Source organism: Schistosoma haematobium, chromosome 1, assembly GCF_000699445.3.
Source record: "Schistosoma haematobium chromosome 1, whole genome shotgun sequence".
NCBI lineage: Eukaryota > Metazoa > Platyhelminthes > Trematoda > Strigeidida > Schistosomatidae > Schistosoma > Schistosoma haematobium.
Genome location: NC_067196.1, coordinates 83,166,885 through 83,185,864, shown reverse-complemented (window position 1 = coordinate 83,185,864; position 18,980 = coordinate 83,166,885). Strand labels below are relative to the sequence as shown.

Below are 18,980 nucleotides of genomic sequence, written 5' to 3'. Positions count from 1 at the left end.
TGGATAGGAAATCACCAAACTGCATCAGGTGACAAACCTTAACTCGAAATCCTGAAGGGAAACGGAAAAGAGGAAGACCGCGGGACACATTCAGTTTGAAATCGGAAGCAGACATCAAAAGGATGAATAGCAACTGGAAAGGATTGTCTAGGACGGAGTTGGATGGAGAATGCTGGTAGGTGGCCTATGTTCCTCGACGAGTGGTAAAAGGCGTAAGCTGGAAGTAGTTCGATAGAACTATAAATTAATATTCCATATTCGACTCAGATTTTGCAGTAGTCTACCCTGGGTTCGCGTTGTGTGAGTGCTGATATTTTATGTCAATAAACGACCATTCTGCCTCATTACCCAGTTCCCGATCGTTTATCAAAATTGTCTGTTTATAACATGGTCTAATGTAATGGTCTAATTACGTAGTATAGTGGTCTAGTGTGTCCAGTCTTTTATTTAGTGCATCAAGTTACGTTATCTATTGTTGAGCGCGTAAACGCAAAGTAGAAGTTCATCAATGTTGTCAGTTAGTTTTGAATGAACCTTATAAGAACCTTGCAAGAAGTGATTACGAATAGACATGTAACTTTGCAAAGAAGAACCGGTAGAAGTATGGAACAGCGACGAGCCAATCAGAACTGAGGAGGGAACTCCCAGGTTTTTGAGCACAATTCGAATACTATGTATAACGATAGTTAAAAACACCTCTGTATACTGCTTAAAATGAAAGCGAAAACTTTTTTGTAATCATAAAGTGAAAATAATAATAATAATTAGTAATAAATATATTAAATACCTGATTCTGTTTTTACAATTTGCATAAAACATTCAACAGTATCTCTAGATCCCAAACATAAACCCTTAGTCCTGGAACAAAACTTATTGGCACTATGTTTCATGGACGAACTAACCAGTTAATGCAACTAGGATTTTTGCATGAAATTCATTCATCCACAAGGCCACAGAGCATCTTCGCATTATAGCTGATATCAGATCGTGATAAAACCCCTAACCTTAGACCCTTATGCTTACCCTAAATATCAAATTAAAACGAGGAACAATAAGTGTTATATCCGGTGAAGATTAAATTACAGGTAACTTCCAAGGTCTATTCATGGACTAATATTCTGTAAATATTCTTATTGTATAACTACTCAACAATTACACTATGTATATTTATATTCCCTTTATGATAAGCTTTATTTTGACCTATAATTTATTATTGTACGATTTACGGTTCTTAAGTTATGTTCAGTTTATTAACTACTGCCTCCCACATTCACAGCCACTTTTTGGGCTTATTTGTGTACAAATATTATTTCCTATTTTATGGTACGTTGCGGTCTATGTGATTGATATATAAACCAAGTATGCCTGAAATAAACGATTCGATTCATATTCGGAAGCTGGTATTGTATTCTGGACTCAAGTGGAAGGGCTCGGAGGACATAGGACCAATAAGGACGCTAAACTGCCCACACCGGTTGAACGTCATTGGTTGGCCTAGTGTGAAGATTCGTATAAGTCGTACTCGGATTGGTAGATAAGTCGTGTGATAGAAAAGTCAGACATCCAAGGTCATAACAATAAGGAACTCTTAAAAATCCATCTAGGTCCTTTAAAGAGTTCGTTTGAAAAGACGGTCGGTCCAGATTCATAATGACGAATTCATGTCGTTGCTTTTATGATTTAAAGGCAGAGAAACCTGTAGAAGACTTTAACACATTGATCAATAAAGTGAAATCAGTTCAGTTAACAATATTATTATTTCCTTTTCTATGGGGTATCTATCTACAAAATCTGTTTCCTGATTGGCCAAAAACTAGCTGAAAATTAGTCGCCGCTTTTTAAACCGTCCCTACACTATACTGTTACTGAAGTACCTTAATTACAAAAATTACAGGAAAGAAATAGGAACTAATTATATCATTTCCCAAGATTTCATTTAATCGATTGTCATAAAACATGTTTTTTGAATAAAACCATGTAAACAGTTAAACACTTAAAAATAATTAGCGCATCGGTTTTGCAACATAATATCTTTATAAACAAAGATGGATAGTGGCTAGCAGTGGAATCCAGGACGCGCGTTTCGTCCTATTTAAGACATGTCAGCTGGAAGTACCTGCATCTCAGAGTTGATGTTCACTCTGGGACTCGAACCCCGTACATGACATTTCATACTCCATCGTGTTATCCGCCTGAGTCCTGATAGCCACTTGTTTGTACAATGCCGTGAAGTCTAAATTCACTTAGTATTGTTTACTTGAATCTTCCCATGGATGTTTAGAACTGCAATTGATCAGTTTCTTATTGGCATATATGTATACTGTGTGTTTGCCTCGACAATGCTTATAATGCTTGTAAATTAAGGCAATATCTAAGCAATACGCATATATAACAATAAAAGACTGATCAATTGCAGTTCTAAACATCAATGGGAATATTCAAGAGAACAAAACCAAGTAAATATAACATCTTTATGTTGCTATCAAAATCGATTCAACCGACACTTTGTTTTACTGATTTTAGAAAACCTGATTGGTTCAAACCATTCGTTTTATGCTTAGTTTTTATTCCCTATTAGGATTATCCTTTATACCCGCCTGCTTATCATCTTGATGTCAATGTCCTTTTTTCTAAGCTGCTATAAAATATCACGAATGGATTGTCATACATTAGATTTCGAAGGTGATAGATCAGGGAAATACTACTATCCAATTACTTCAACAATTGTTACAGGACTGATGTTATCAGTCCGAAAATAAGTGGTGTTGTATTGTAAGGTCAGTGAATACCATGCTTCGAAGACACCTATGGTCTGATACCAATAACCTACGAATATCCCCCATTCCTAATGACCATGTTTCACATCCATAAAGTGGAACGGAGAAGACTAGTGCGCAATGAACTCACTCTTTGCTTGAAAGACAGATATCTCTCCTACACTGAAAGTGACGCACCTTAGCGATAGTCAATCGACCCTTATGAATCCGTGACGAGATTTCCTCGGACACCACACCATCAGTATTGATGAGACTCTCAAGATAAGTGGAGCGGTAGATGAGTTCAAATACTTCACTTCCTATCATTAATTCGGGTTCTGATGCAAGCCAATCGTGAAGTGACATTCCGCACTTGAAGTGAGAGAACCCGATCAGGTAAAATCCATACCTAAAACTATTTAATAATTGGCCAGTAGATGTGAATAGGACTTTAATTTCTCACTTTGTAAAGAATAAAATATTACCATTTTCTGACAAAAATTTGATTTTGAAAAGCCTATGAGATGAACATCTTATGAATGACGACATAAATTTAATCATAGGAATCTTTCAGATTTCTTTAATAGTTAGGAATACTATGCATGAAAGGTGTCAAAACCAAAAACAGTAGTACAATTTCGTTTCACCACCGCTTGATTTTAGCTTCAGACCACGTCATAAAGTACTTATCCATATTACAACTGTATCAATTTTATCAACACTAAAATTATTTTAAAATGTATACAGTGCATTCACTATTTAAAGATACCTGATAAATTCTCTGAAAAAACCAAACAAATTGTGTAAAATTGACTACTGAAATAAAGCAGTCATTCATTTTGGTATGTATAAATATACATACTGTAGAAAAGAGGAAGTTTCTGCGAAAATATTACAATAATCAATTGATAACACATACCATCTGTATTTTTTGCCTGTTGCATTAGTAAAGCTCCAGCTTGATCCCATTGCCATTCTAACAAATCATGCATTGTAGCTAATGTAGGTGGAAATGAACTATCGGATTTTGCTGAGATTGAGACTTTATTTGTAGGCGCCAATGGTGAGTCAACATACATTCCAGCTATATTATTTAAAACTGAACTATTCTTCGAATTACAAGAAATGCCTAAACCCCGTAATGATAAAGGTCGACGCGGTAGTATTAGAGGTAAATTGTCCTGAGAAGTTACAGGGATAGTGGAATCAGTAACGGAACTTTGGGATGATGTAATTGTACTATTCACAGCCGATTGATTGTTTGTTGTTGCTGATGATGACGGAGATGCTGTATAATCATGGCGAACAAGGGAAATTAAAATTAAACTATTTTGTGTAAATGGAATGATTTGTTCTAATGAAAGCAAGGTAATATTCAAAACTTTCATAGTACTATATACACCAACAGTTAATTTAATTAACAGACAAAAATTAAAACAATTAGTCCTTTTGATAAATGCAATGAGAAGACGAAGTTTATCAGAATTATGTGATATATTTGCGCAATACATTTCGAACAATCTGATCACACATATACTTGTTAAGACATTTTTATATGGAAATTAAAAGGTCAACTAGACATGTTAAAGGTAAGCCGTAATAAAAAAGAACTAATATTAAAGTACACAAAAACATTATGATTACCACTCTGGATAATAGATCAGTATTACCAGGGTAGGTTAAGTGTAAGAACAAATTGTTTTTGAACGCATAAAGGGGGTTTCAGTTTCCGTATAGCCAAGGCTTCAATAAACTTTAGATACATCTTTGAAGGTTTTTGTATAACACTACAAATATTGACTTGAAGTCAACTTTATGACCAGTCTCAATCAAATGTTTCGCAATGGAGGATGATGTCTGTCTATCCTGTGATCTTATTTGACCATATAAAAATGTCTTAACAAGTATATGTGTGATCAGATTGTTCGAAATGTATTGCGCAAATACATCACATAATTCTGATAAACTTCGTCTTCTCATTAGATTATCGAGACAAAAATTAAATAAAACTTTATTTCATAAGTTTTACTTCAAGTTTTCCGATTAAATGGGAAACTCTTAAAAGTGGAAAATTTGGTGTGTATAAAGTTATAGACAAAATATGTCGCTAATTTTTATATCAGATATACAATACCTTCTGAATGTAATACAACACTAAGGCTGTGAGACCTATACACACCTGGTTGTGCATGGCTCATCAACCAGCGAATCATAAGCAACATAGGATCTGGCACAAATGTGAATCGGCCTCATTCGCAACACCACAGCAGCACAGAAATGAATACCAAAGTGATGGTAGTAGATGTTGTAGTAGTGTGGTGCGTACTACTTATATTGACATAAGTAGTATATAACGACTGAAAGTGAACGCATATGGAGTCCTGACCTAGCAGGACGATGACGAGAATTGGGTGGCTGTGATCCCGAAAGACTGGCGGCGTAAGATGATACATGAGTGTCAACAGGTAGCACATACAGGCATAGCAAGAACGACGGATTTACTACGACAAAGTGCATACTGGCCAGGCATGAGAGACGATATCGTGCATTATTTGTCGACGCTGGCGTGGGTTGGATAAAGTGAAGAGGTTGTAAGTGTATCAAATAGTTTCATGGTATAAAAGAAAGTTTTACTGGACTAGAATCTGTCAGCTCTTCACGACTCCCTGGTTGATGTCCTAGAGACAGTTCAACATAATGGCTTGAAACGTCATCGCACATGGCTCAGAATAGAAGGCAGTGGCGGCTTTGTTGTAACTTTCACTTACTTTCTTCATAGTAGTGAGAACTTCTTTAACTGAAAGATTCCATTTTGGTTGTATTTTTCTAACTGAACGCCTCCCATTATTATTATTATTTCACTCGCATACGCTAATTTCTGTTCATTATTGTTCTTTTTATCAGGCACATTTTACATTCTTTATCTCTTCACAACCTCATTGTCATTGTGTGGCGCATATGTATATTCTAATGTCCCTTTGTACTAATGTTTGTGTGCTTGAATAAGTAAATAAGAGATCGGATGGATTGTGATTAGTAGTAGAATCCAGGATGAGAGTTTCATACTATTTGAGACTACTTACCACAAAGATAATAAGATATGGACAATATTATTACGATCTATGTACATGGGCTACAATTCTTTATGATTGCATTTTAGCACAACTAAGAACTTACTAAGAACTCGTTCTGTATCAGTAACTTCAGCAATTTTGTCTTTACTTAAGTTTACATCTATTTTGATCCGTTTAACATTTGGGCAGTCGGTTGTTGTAGATCCAGGAGAGCGAGTTTCACTATAAATTTGATCTTTCTGTACTGTGGAAGAGCTTTGATGACTAAATTCACTTTTGCATTCCGACGTAGTCCTCCCATCACTCTTTAAATCATCTTGAGTGTTAATAACCTCATCTGTTCTGTTTGGATCTGAAGTATATGGTCGCTGAGAAAGACGCAGCTGAGAAGATCGGCGTCTAGGAGGTTGGTTATTCACTTCACAAGACAATTCAGTCGTAGGGGACTTATATCCTTTGTCAACATCAGTGCTAGTATAAATGAACAATATTGAAATACTATTATAAGTTTAAAGTGATTAGTTCAAGGGGGAAAACAGTAAATTTTCATTATCTAGATGAACTGAAAAAATGAATTTTATGGTGTAAATGGACACTAGATAACAGATTGCAAGGTTTAGAAATAATAAGACTGGAATCTTTTGTTGTATATTAAAGCTCTATAAAACTTAATTGACAATACATGTGAACCTTTCGCAACCAGTGAAGAATACATATAATTCTTGCAAGATGGTAGGATTTATGTTAAGGTGTTCAGTAAATTTGATTTTCGGCTAACATATTCGCGAGTTAACATTTATAAAAAACAGAAAGATTTCGTTCAACAGTCCAACAATAACAATGCGATACCCAGTATTCCATTGTTCTGAAATGAAACTATGTTCGCCCTCCTTCTGAGACGACCTTTCGACACAGTGACAGTCTTTGATCAGTCAACTACAAAGTAGAACATGCTACATTTGCACATCGGTTCAAGTCACTATATACCATTAGCATATATATGAAATTGTAAGGCCAAATTTCACACTATTTAGGGCAGTAACAGTTTTAATGGTACTACAAAAGGTTACACATTGAAAATACTATTCGAGAGCAAAATATAAATTAGTGATATAAAAACCAAAGAAGTTGTAACCAATCGGGAATCGCAGAATATGGAGGAAGACAAAGAACCGATACACCTGCGTCATTCCAAACAATTTCCACTCATGTCATCCATAGTTCACAACCATTAATTATGATAATCACGTGGACATTGCTAAGTCCAATTTTCAGTCACTTCACGGACTGATCCATGTTTTGTTTTGGCCGATACTAGCTTTCTTTCAGACTACACCTACCCTCGAAAACGTGGGTCGTAGAGGTAGACAGTAGTTGGAAATGTGTAACACGTCCCAACCACTTCAGCTGATGAACACGGTAACAAATATTCCAGACCAAGTTTCTGTAGTTTATAATATCGGAGCTGTCTTATGTTTCTCAGTCAGCGGGAGCTTTCAACCCTAGATAAACGTAACTGCACATTTATTACTGATATGAACCAACACTATGTTTAAGCAGAGTTGTTATATTAACCCTGTTTGGCTTAGCCACAAATATATATATATATATATATATATATAAGAATAAACAAAATCAGTAGTATGCAACAAACTTATTAAGCGTATGTTTTACGCTGTTAGGTCCCAAGAAAAATAATGAATGGTAACTTTGGGATCCTTTTATGGACCAATACTAAACGTACATTTTTATCATATGATTGTTAAATAACTAAACTATTCATATTCATATTCCTCTTATTATAAACTTTATTTTGACCTATGAACCATTATTATACATTTTACCATTATTGAATTATGCCCTGTCTATTAGTCACTGCCTCCCACATTCACAGCCACATTTGGCCAAATTTTGTACAAATGTTATTTTCTATTTTATGCTACGTTGTGGTCTGTTTGATTGGTATATAAAACTCAGTATGTTTGAAATATAAGGATTCATATTGCATAGGCTGAGATTGGCGTTCTGAGCTTAACTGGCTGGGCTAGGCAGAAAGCAGGACCTATCAGTACTCTAGGCTGCTCGCACGCGTTTTACGCGTCCTTGGTTCGATCGATAATTCGCTGCTTCTGATTGGCGGCTTTGAGCAAAACATACGCTTACCCATGAGAAATAGCAGGAATTGAGTTCAGATTGGAAGCTTCAGACATGAATTTCTGAAAATGAAAAATATGATTAAAAGTCTTTTTTCATGCGAAATAAGGAGTAATACAAATTTAAAAAAGGAAATAGAGGTTGATATTTAGTTTCATTTAGGCAAATATAAATGTGTCACTGGACCTGCATATAAGCACTTTCATTATCGATCCATGTGTTTGAAAAAAATATACTTGGTTATTTCCGATAATTATATGAATAAAATCAGTCATCCTAACAACAGCAACAGAATATTCTATATAACAAAAATTATTGTCAACGTTGACGTTTATATCCATAATTAAAGATTCATAACCATGAATACTGGCTTCTCAGAAATGAAATGTCGTTACTAAAAAAACTAACTGATAATTGATGCTAACAATTATCTTTTTTAGAAATGTCTTAAAGTCCTATAACATTTCATATATACCTTGTGAATACATTTTACTGGATTCAAGTCAGTCAGTTAGTCAGTAACAATGTAGAACTTCGTACGTACTTACATCAGTTCGAGTTGCTATACCACATTAGCACAGAAATGCAGCTGTCGATTCAAATCACGTTGTGGTACCGGTAGTAAGAGTATAAGCAGTATTCGGGAAGATTAGGGTTTTAAGATGTTATTTAAGGAGTATAACCCAGTGAAATAAATTTGGAAAGAGAAAAAACGAGAAAGGGACATCAAGAATTCAGAAGATTAGAATTTGGGAGGACACAAAGAGTGAATGCACCTGCGCCATTGCAAACGATTTTGAGCCATGTCATTCAGGGTCTCTAACCATCGGTTGCTATCATCTGATTTCACTCAAAGTTAAATTAACAACAAATAAACACAAGGTGATATTCTCATGTGTATTTTCAGTTAATTTTCATCTTATAATAATCAAAGTAGACTAACAGATGAAGAGGGGATAAGATTTTAAATAGTTCAACTAATTAAAATAGACACAAGATACCTTTTTATGCTGCGAACAACAAAAACCATTTAATTGATATCTATAAGATTGTTGTTCACAACTATGATTCATTTCTTTAGATAATTCAGTGGAATCATCTGATAAATTAAGCGAAGTTTTATTTTTATCAGTTGTCTTGAATAATATTTCGGCAATTGATAAAGATGTATGCGCTTCCGTTGCAGGTAACTCGCTAAGTAAACCTTCTGCACTAGCACTAGGAAAAGTGGAAAAAAGCACAATTTATGTTATTTATTTTTTATTATTTATTTGATCACATAAACATTGATAATAAAGGGGCAACAAATACATATGCCCCACATAATAACAGTGGGGTTGTGAAGAGTTAGAGAATGTAAAACTCGTGTAATAAAAGAACAAATGACAGAAATTAGTGTATGATAGTGAGATAATAATAATAATAATAATAATAATAATAATAATAATTATTATTATTATTATTATTATTATTATTATTATTATTATTACGGGGGAAGCAGTTCAGTAAGCAAAAATATAACCAAAAAGAATTCTTTCAGTTAAAGAAAGTTGAAATTTATATAGAAATATAGATATCTACATTTGTTTCGATTATTACGTTTACAAATAGAAAATGAAAAGATAACGAAATCACTAACAGCCTGATTAGTTTGTTGTTAATATGTCTAACTGACACAATGAGTGACATTTTAAACTTTCTTCAAGGTTATAATATAGTAATACTTAATCATCAATTACAGGTTCCTATAATCGAGATTAAGCCGTACTTATTATGAGTTATTCAAATATTAGAGATAGGTGAAAAGCTGTTTTAAGCAATAACATAACAGCTGAAACTTGAACGTCCAAACGGCTAAGTTATAGCCTTATTTATAAAAGTCCCAGTTTCGTAGTATGTGATACCAAGTATGGGTTAGTAAAATAATGGATATCATACTAAACAATAGGTAATGTACAGTGATACGATATAGCCGACTAATAACTGGTCATGAAACTGACATTAAATGGCAAAACGATTGAGGAGTATGACAGACTTTTGAATAACAAAGATGCCACAAAGTAGTAAGTAGGAAACTGAGGTAATTTGAAATGCGCCAATAAAAGTAATTCTTGACTCTCCTGGTTTATTGTTGTCTATATTGGTTCCAACTACAGATTAGGAGTGAGTGACAGCAAATATGAACTTTTCAGAGGTTACTGAGTAATTACAACAACTGTTAATTTTTCCTCTTTTCTACCTAGTCAAACTTTACTAGTGCTTTTTGGAGTTTTATTGTTTACCTTTTTGTTAACCTAGACTGATACATTTATACATCAGATCAAATTCCACTTATTGGATGCCACAAATTGTATGATAAAAGAGAACCAACTCTTTCTGTAGCCTTTCTAGGACTACTTGCGATTCCAAGTACGGACAAAGAAGGTTAGGATATGGGGTCAGTAACCTCCTCTCGTAGAAACCGACCTTGCTAAAAAACGCCAACCAGAAAAAAACATTCAAACTATGCCCTGGAAGTTGAAGGATCTTCATTTAGAAGAATTATGACGACTCATGGTAAAAGCCAGAATTCTTTGTTAGTCACGAGGCTGGTTCCCCTTCTAACAACCACAGCAACAATTAATATAAATTAATATTAGCGGAAGAAACAGTGGAAACTAATCAACCAATTCATATTCACCGAAACTGACTAACAGCAATACTTCGAAGTCTTCGGATTAGTTGTGTTCAATTAAATGTTTGTGACATTACGGTATATGTACCAAACATTTTAGGACGCAAATAGCTAAAGAAAAACAGCTGCAAAAATATCAATTCATCTATGTGAAAAGTGCTTGCCAAGTTATGGTATTTTCAATGTTCCCTTGTGTAGTCAACAGTAAATATACAAAATATTACGAAATAAATACGTCCCATTACATACAATTCATTAGAGAAAAGTTCCATGTATTTGAACACCCACGATAACGTAAATAGTGACAAAAAATGGGTCATGTTATAAGCATAAACGCCCAGAACGATAAATAAAATAAATAAACGTCATTTATTCACTATATCACAAAGTATAACATGCTATATTTACACATCGGTTCAAGTCACTATATACCATTAGCATATATATGAAATTGTAAGGCCAAATTTCACACTATTTAGGGCAGTAACAGTTTTAATGGTACTACAAAAGGTTACACATTGAAAATACTATTCGAGAGCAAAATATAAATTAGTGATATAAAAACCAAAGAAGTTGTAACCAATCGGGAATCGCAGAATATGGAGGAAGACAAAGAACCGATACACCTGCGTCATTCCAAACAATCTCCACTCATGTCATTCATAGTCCACAACCATTAATCATGATAGTCACATGGACACTGCTGAGTCCAATTTTCAGTCACTTCACGGACTGATCCCATGTTTTGTTTTGGCCGACACTAGCTTTCTTTCAGACTACTCATACACTCGAAAACGTGGGTCGTAGAGGTAGACAGTAGTTGGAAATGTGTAACACCTTCCAACCACCTCAGTTGGTGAAGATTGACTGCATCATCAATCCGCTTCTCATCCTTACCTAGTAGCTTATTCCTAACCCACTCATCGCTCACTCCGTGGTCCAAAAATACACGAGCAATGCTTCGAAGACACCTATGGTCTGATACCAATAACCTACGAATATCCCCCATTCCTAATGACCATGTTTCACATCCATAAAGTGGAACGGAGAAGACTAGTGCGCAATGAACTCACTCTTTGCTTGAAAGACAGATATCTCTCCTACACTGAAAGTGACGCACCTTAGCGATAGTCAATCGACCCTTATGAATCCGTGACGAGATTTCCTCGGACAACACACCATCAGTATTGATGAGACTCTCAAGATAAGTGAAGCGGTAGATGTGTTCAAATACTTCACTTCCTATCATTAATTCGGGTTCTGATGCAAGCCAATCCTGAAGTGACATTCTGAGCCTGAGGAAAGAGAACCCCATCTCAAACATGTTTTCATTGTTGCTTAAGATGGTCAGAAGACTGTGTTTTGTCAGCGTCTTCATCAAACAGGACTACATCATCTGTGTATTCTAAGTCAACAAGTGAATCTCGTGGCCGAAGGTCAACCCCTAAAAAGCCATACGATGAAAGTTTTGTAGTTAAAAGCATGCCTATGACGAAGTTAAATAGAAATGGGAAAACAAAACAACCCTGACAAACACCACTTGAAGTATTTATTTTTATTATTCTTTATTTCAACACATAAATATTGGTACAAGAGGGCACCAAATAGATATGCGCCACACCATATTTGTGTGTGTGTGGGCTGTGATACTGCCCGGGTGCCCAGACCGAAGCAAGTAGTTTTCTTAGGGGGCCACACCCCGAGCCTTTGACCTAAAGGTCTGACCCACAAGGCAGTGGAGCATCGTGAGGAGATGCAGTCCCATGGTAGCCAGTGACCAACGACTGGTTCATACGCCATTTATCCCCGCAGGATACTGGAGCCCATGTGCACCATTCGTTTGAGAACCGGTTAAAGCGCCGGACATTCGCTTTTCGTCCTCTCACTTTCGTAAATAACACCCCCGCCACGAGAAGGCAGTGAGTAGGACTTCCCTGGCAGAGGCTGTATACGCGTGGCCGTGTGAGAGCATTTCGAGAGGGGGGCGGGCCCACGCCACTCTCAGCCATACCAGAGCATTCGGGGTAACCAATTCCGATAGCAGTTCGCCATTAGCCCTGGTTCGACCAGCAGTGTTCGATTAGAGAACCTGTACAAGGTTAATCTACTTCTTTGGGACGCCTTTGATTATAAACTAGTAAATCTCGCATTTTTTTATGTGTCAGGGTGGTTATCACTTCCTAACTACACACCTTAAAAGGATACTTTCTTAAGGTACCTAACAAGCGAACTGGATTAATAGCACTCTTAGCAACGTGGAAGTGTGACTGAAGAACCCTGGAAGCAACTGAATGCACATACAAGGCAATCCCGACCACCGCGTCAAAGTAGCAACTACAACCAGCAAAACACTTTAAAAAAGGCATCATTGGAACTATCATCTGCGATTCCGTCTGCATGCCTGTACTGAAATGTAACTCATTGAGAAGAAAAACATGTCGTTTGATACAGAGATTATGTTTAAACAGAGAAACACTAAACGGACCAACACAAACAAAGTTTAGTCCGCGGGGACATTTGAAAGTATTTTATCGTTAAGTTTTCATGTGTATAAGCAGCTAAATTATAAAATTCGACAATATTTGTCCGGTTACTTATTGTTGGGCTTAAAGTGGAAACAGACTATATATCTATGGAATTGCAGATTGTACATATATATCATCTCATATTCAAATACAATAACAAGACTTCGTTGGGAGTTCAATATCTTAATATAAAATTTTGTATCAACAGATATTCAATTATCTAAAAAAAAAAATACGTACTGATCTTTTTGAATTCATGAACCTAATTCTCTAGAAAATGTTATAAATAAAGCGCACAATTATTTACTATAGATAGTCAGCATCCCCTTTTCTCTTATCAAATGGAATTTTATGACTAAATTGGTTTATAGATAACTGCGTGATATTCACAGAGGAAATAGTTAACTTTCCAGGCACATATATAGAGTCAATCAGTGGCGAGAAATGGAGGTCCGAATACATAAGTATTAATTCCCATGAGAGTTGTCACAGTTAATACCACTGTTAATGGACGATCACGAAAATAAATCTGATAAAGATCAGTCTGCAATCAATTAAATTTAAAGTCTTAAAACACCGCATGATATATAACTGCACCGGAGCAGTGAATTATCATTTAGTCAACCCTAGCTCAGTTATGGGGGCATACGGCTTCAAAGTCGAACCAAAAAAGAAACCATTATTCCAACATTTTATGCAGTAACATTAAAGGTATGCATTAAGGGAGATTCAAGCTATCACAGTCATTAATAGATAAGAGAACTGGATTTCAAAAAAGTACCCAAAAGGATGTGATCATTCAAAACCGGTAAAACATGTGGATTAACGAGTAGCTTCTACAGAATAGTCTAACTGACAGTACAAAAAAGAGCAACAAAGAAAATCCCACGAGACAATTTAAGCTAAAGTAAGAAAACGGTCATTGCTTACCAAGAAACATGGAAGTATAAACGGCAATTTTTCCACGCACATTGGATACAAGCTCCGTAGTTCGCTAGAGAGCTTCGTTGATTTCTTTCGCAAAATATACACGACTTTAAAATATAAAAGTTAGAGGGAAATTTCAACAACAATTATTAACTATGAACAGTATCCATAGAGTTTAAGTAGTTATTTAAAATGTATTCTGTCAGAAACACTTAACTAATGAAATTTATGTTATCCGTGATTGTACTGTGGTTGGTTATCAACCCATACACAGTTGAAAAGAACGGCAAGATCGAGATAGCACTCAAGGCTTCGAGCAGAGAAATTAGTTTAGTGAAGTGAATCTGAAACGATCGTGGTGGTAGCGATGTCACAAATCATAGTCTACGCATTCATTTTATTAAAGTATAACCATTCAATAATCTTCCTAGTACTACCTTACTTTGGACGATTTTATGATTAACGTACAATTAAAATTTTTGACTAAAAATTCTGAAGTTTAAGAAACTCGCTAGTTATTACGAACTACAGTTCCGTTGAACTGTTAATTTAACAAATTCCTTCGCCTGTCTACAGAATTCCCTATCTTGAAGCTATTTTCAATATTCTGATAAATATGCTCTGGTTTTATTTAGAACAATACATGTTATGTAAGGAACAAAGCAATGAAATTCTTTATTTCTGAGCATACTAAATGGCGAATTTTGTTAGAATTTACTGTTAGGAAGATATTGGAACAACAGTTCACCAGTTTATGCTTTACTTTAAGGTTTGAATAACCGAGCAGCAGCACAAACCCTCAAAACTTTTGGCTCACAATCCTGTCATACTCACTGTTGCTGAGAATAAACGGAATGAACAAGCTAATTCTTTTCCATAACTAGTTAGGGGCGGCCAAACCAAAACGTGGCATCAGTGCTTGAAGTCACTAACTTCTAGTCTGAGCCATGTTGGTAGATGCAGATTACTTGGTTGGGGTCCGCGTGACTATCGTAACCAATGGTTGGAGACTCTTGGTGACATGGCTCAGAATAGATCACAATGGCGTCGGTGTATGCACTCTCTGTCTTCCCTTAAACTAAGAGATTAAAACCGCTTCATATGTTTCTTTCTACGAACTAGTTCTTTCTTGCTGTACTATATCCTTATTGCAATCTTTCTTTTATATATTACCACCTCTGAATTAACTACTTTTATGAACCCGGTGTCCATCTTGTTATGTTAATGAGGTATGGCAACTTGGACCGATGCATATATGTGCCTGGTCCTACGTTGTAGCTGACTGACTGACTGACTGAACTAGTACATCCAATCTTTCGGATAACAAGCGGGGTTAGATTACTAATGACTAAATAGTAACAAATATGCACGCCAACACTTTTGATCACATAAATATAGATATTAAGGGACAGCCCTAACAAATTCTCCCTTGTCTTTGTAATAAGCCTTTAAAAAGTAGTAGTTATTACTGATGGTTACATTCAATTCTTCATCGAAAAAATGGCATAAAAGGATATCGAAAGAATGTCCCATACTATTACGATAACAAGAAACTGATTAAAAAGACAGTGAGGATTGATTTCCACAGTCGTCTTAAAGTATTGTTAACGAACTCAACACAATTATAAGCCTACTTATTGTGAAAGAACTCTACACTCTAAAGTATTCATTTACCTTCATTATGAACATAAATCAGGCATATACATATTCAAAAGTCGTCTTAACAATGTTAAGCTACTAGTGATTATAAGTAAAAATAAGAGTCTGGAACTATATATTCCGTGAGATTATCCTGCCCTCGAATACCCTGGTACGGCCGAGAATGAGCAGGGTCCACTCTCCCTCTCGAAATGCTCCCACATGGCCACGCGTATATAGCCTCTGCCAGGGAAGTCATTCTCGCTGCGAGGGTGTTGTTTACGAAGTTGAGAGGATGAAACACGAATGTCCAGCACTTTAACCGGGTTGGTGGATATGGAGAGTTCACCTAGGGGAGTTGGAAGACCCTGATTCCAAACCAATGATGTACATGGGCTCCAGTATCCTGAAGGAACAAATGGCGTATGAACCAATTATTGATCACCGACTACCATGGGACTGCATCTCCTTACGACGCTCCACTGCCTTGTGGGTCAGACCTTTAAGTCGAAGGCTCCGAGCGTGGTCCTCTAAGAATACCACCCGCTTCGGTCTGGGCACCCGGGCAGTATCACAGCCCTCACATATATCAAATGAGACCTGTGTAGCGCATATGTATTTGGTGCCTCCTTGTACCAATATCTATGTGTTAAAATAATAAATAAATAAATAATATTATCCTATACTTGCGCTTAACAAGCATATCGTACGGTGATATATGGGACTCGGATTTAGCATACAATCATAAATATTTAGAAAGATTGTAGTATATGGAGTAAAACCTAATATACCGACGACTTTGGACAACTTGTCAGCTGATCAGGAAGTGTCATCTAATTATAAGACAACTAACAACATGAAATAAGGAAATAACAGCTTTGACCGTAATAATTAGTCTTCGCAAGTCCAATTATCCCTTCCAATAGAGAAAAAAGCAAGTCAACATATATACATACATACTAGGATCAGGGCTAGTAACTTTATAACCCTATGTGGTTATCACATCATAGTGTTCGCCACCCACTGACATCAGTTATAAAACAAAAAGCTTAGGGTTAGATACTAAGGTTTAAACTGGAGTTTTAAGTTGAGTCTACAAATTGGAGTCAGGGTTTTCGACACGAACTGGCATAATTTACAATGCAATGCTCCGCCACCTTCCTGTTTACAAAGTTGAGAAACTTAGGGTTGAGATTAAAAGCAAGAATAAGGAAGGGATAACATTATCTGGCTTCACTAAGCACTTGATTACGTAGTGAACAGCATTACGCAATTAGACGCATAATTTGCCTTAGAAGCAGGTATGCCAAATAAGTTAGCCTAAGAACTACCTGAAACTCACTTTGTCGTCATATAGTAGATATTTGGTTGGTTTTAAAAAAAGCATTCTAAGAACCAAAAATTGCCTGTTTTTACGTGGTTAACGATGATATACACGTTATCTATTACTGAACTTGAAACTTTTCGCAAGATAATTGGGGTACTGTCTTAATTCCGATTGGTTGACTTAAGGTCGTCATTGTATTGGACTTTTACCGTTAATTCAGTTTCTTAGTTTTCGCCAGTCTTCTTTTTGTTGACTACAAGTGATTTGATTATTTTTAGGACAGTTATCACGTGTCAAGCTTGATTTCCAATGAATTTATAGAGAAAACTGTCTTGTTCATAGGTCTCCATATAAGGAATACTTCGTGTGGTTCAGATCTGAATTTCCAATAAGACTAATTAACAGCTAACATGTGGTACTACATATGAAAAAAGTCGCACACCGAGTTTCCACATGGTTAATAACACATGTTCACCACCACAGAAGCGAATACTTTGTAAAAATTGGCGGTGAGACTATAATATATGGACGACCTTTGAGCGACGCTGAAGTGACCCTGGGGATGGACACCTACTAATTAGGACTAAATGAGGGTCATAAAGCAGTTAGAATTATCATTTACAGTTGGTTAGGGTTAAAAATTAGATTTAAGGTTTTAATTGCAAACTGACATCAGCTATAATGCCAAAACCCTATTTAGCCAAATGTACCGATGAATTCCGCGCAAAAATTCGTGACTCGTTATCTTATATCTAATTGGTCCGTCCATAAATTATAGTCTCGCCGTATAATCGATCATTATGTTACTCACCCGGCCAAGCCTATCAGGCATCACGTTCTCAACTGATATAAGCTCCATGGTGCTAAGATCAGTGAAAAATACTTCAGGTATGTATATTGCACAGATGATATGGGCCCAACCTGTCCTGGAATACATTCTGAATGAAGCCCAATCTTACCACATCGAACGCCGTTGCTGCGTTTAAATGCACCATCCTTAATTGGGCACAAATCGCAACGCTATTAATAAGTTTACATATGACTGTATCTTACGATTTTGCTCATGCGAACTTGCGACTCGCATTTCCTACAAAACCAGTTATTAACACCAGTTAGTTTCGGTACGCCATAACATCCCTGATGAACAATTGTATTGCAGTTGCCACATAAAATCAGAGAATTGGATGGATTTTGGAACTCCAAACTGCAAACACAACACCTCATTGGTGACGAATCTGAAACGCGCTCCCCATTACGTCCTTGTGGAGTAGAGCAGATTTAAAAAGATACTTTGAATGATTGTCAAAGTTACTTTTGTGATAGCTTTTCTTTTAGGTTTTCGCACCATCATAAGCCAGTCATTTTGTTACACAAAGCTTCAGATTTCGGCACTAGATGATGTAAGCAATTACTTCTACCTCGAATTCAGCATAATAGTTCACATAGTTCAAATGGTCCTGGACGGAATAGAAGAAACTTTTGCTTAATGGGCTTCCATGTCTAATAGCAGCTGAGCAGCAATACTTTTAGGCATAAACCTTGATATGTTAACGATAGTAGGAGAAAAAGAGAAATTTGTAAATAATAATATGTTATCCTTAGTCCTTAAGAAAAGTGTAGCGGTAAATAAATCTCCAAAATAAATAGCTCTGTAAGTTTTCGACATTGGATGCTGACCATATGTTTTAGTCGACTCATCTAGCTGAAGGCGCTCGGTCAGGCATCCGCACCAGATCACGTGTGGTAACGCTGTGCTCAACATCTACCGCAATCGCTAGCCAGATTAGATCAGAGAATTCCGATATATTGGTTATCGCCAAATACACTCTTCCGATCTCCTCGACTCTGTCTTTTGATATCTCTTGGTGGGTAGGCTTCGTATTAGGTGTTACTGGTAAAAGCGTT

General features: G+C 36.2%; 1 protein-coding gene across 1 annotated transcript in view; it reads right to left on the bottom strand.

Annotated features, from left to right (window-relative positions):
* The window catches only part of MS3_00002290 (uncharacterized protein), a 38,947-nt gene extending 20,621 nt beyond the window's left edge, over positions 1-18,326 (bottom strand). The window contains exons 1-8 of the mRNA XM_051209862.1: positions 18,129-18,326; positions 18,035-18,095; positions 17,887-17,996; positions 14,114-14,217; positions 8,986-9,202; positions 7,994-8,046; positions 5,934-6,301; positions 3,676-4,044 (exon numbers count right to left, since the gene is read on the bottom strand). Of these exons, the coding sequence (XP_051075334.1) occupies positions 3,676-4,044; positions 5,934-6,301; positions 7,994-8,046; positions 8,986-9,202; positions 14,114-14,217; positions 17,887-17,996; positions 18,035-18,095; positions 18,129-18,299 (1,453 nt within the window). The 5' untranslated portion in view covers positions 18,300-18,326. The remainder of the gene's footprint in view (positions 1-3,675; positions 4,045-5,933; positions 6,302-7,993; positions 8,047-8,985; positions 9,203-14,113; positions 14,218-17,886; positions 17,997-18,034; positions 18,096-18,128) is intronic.
* Between the last annotated feature and the right edge of the window lie 654 nt (positions 18,327-18,980).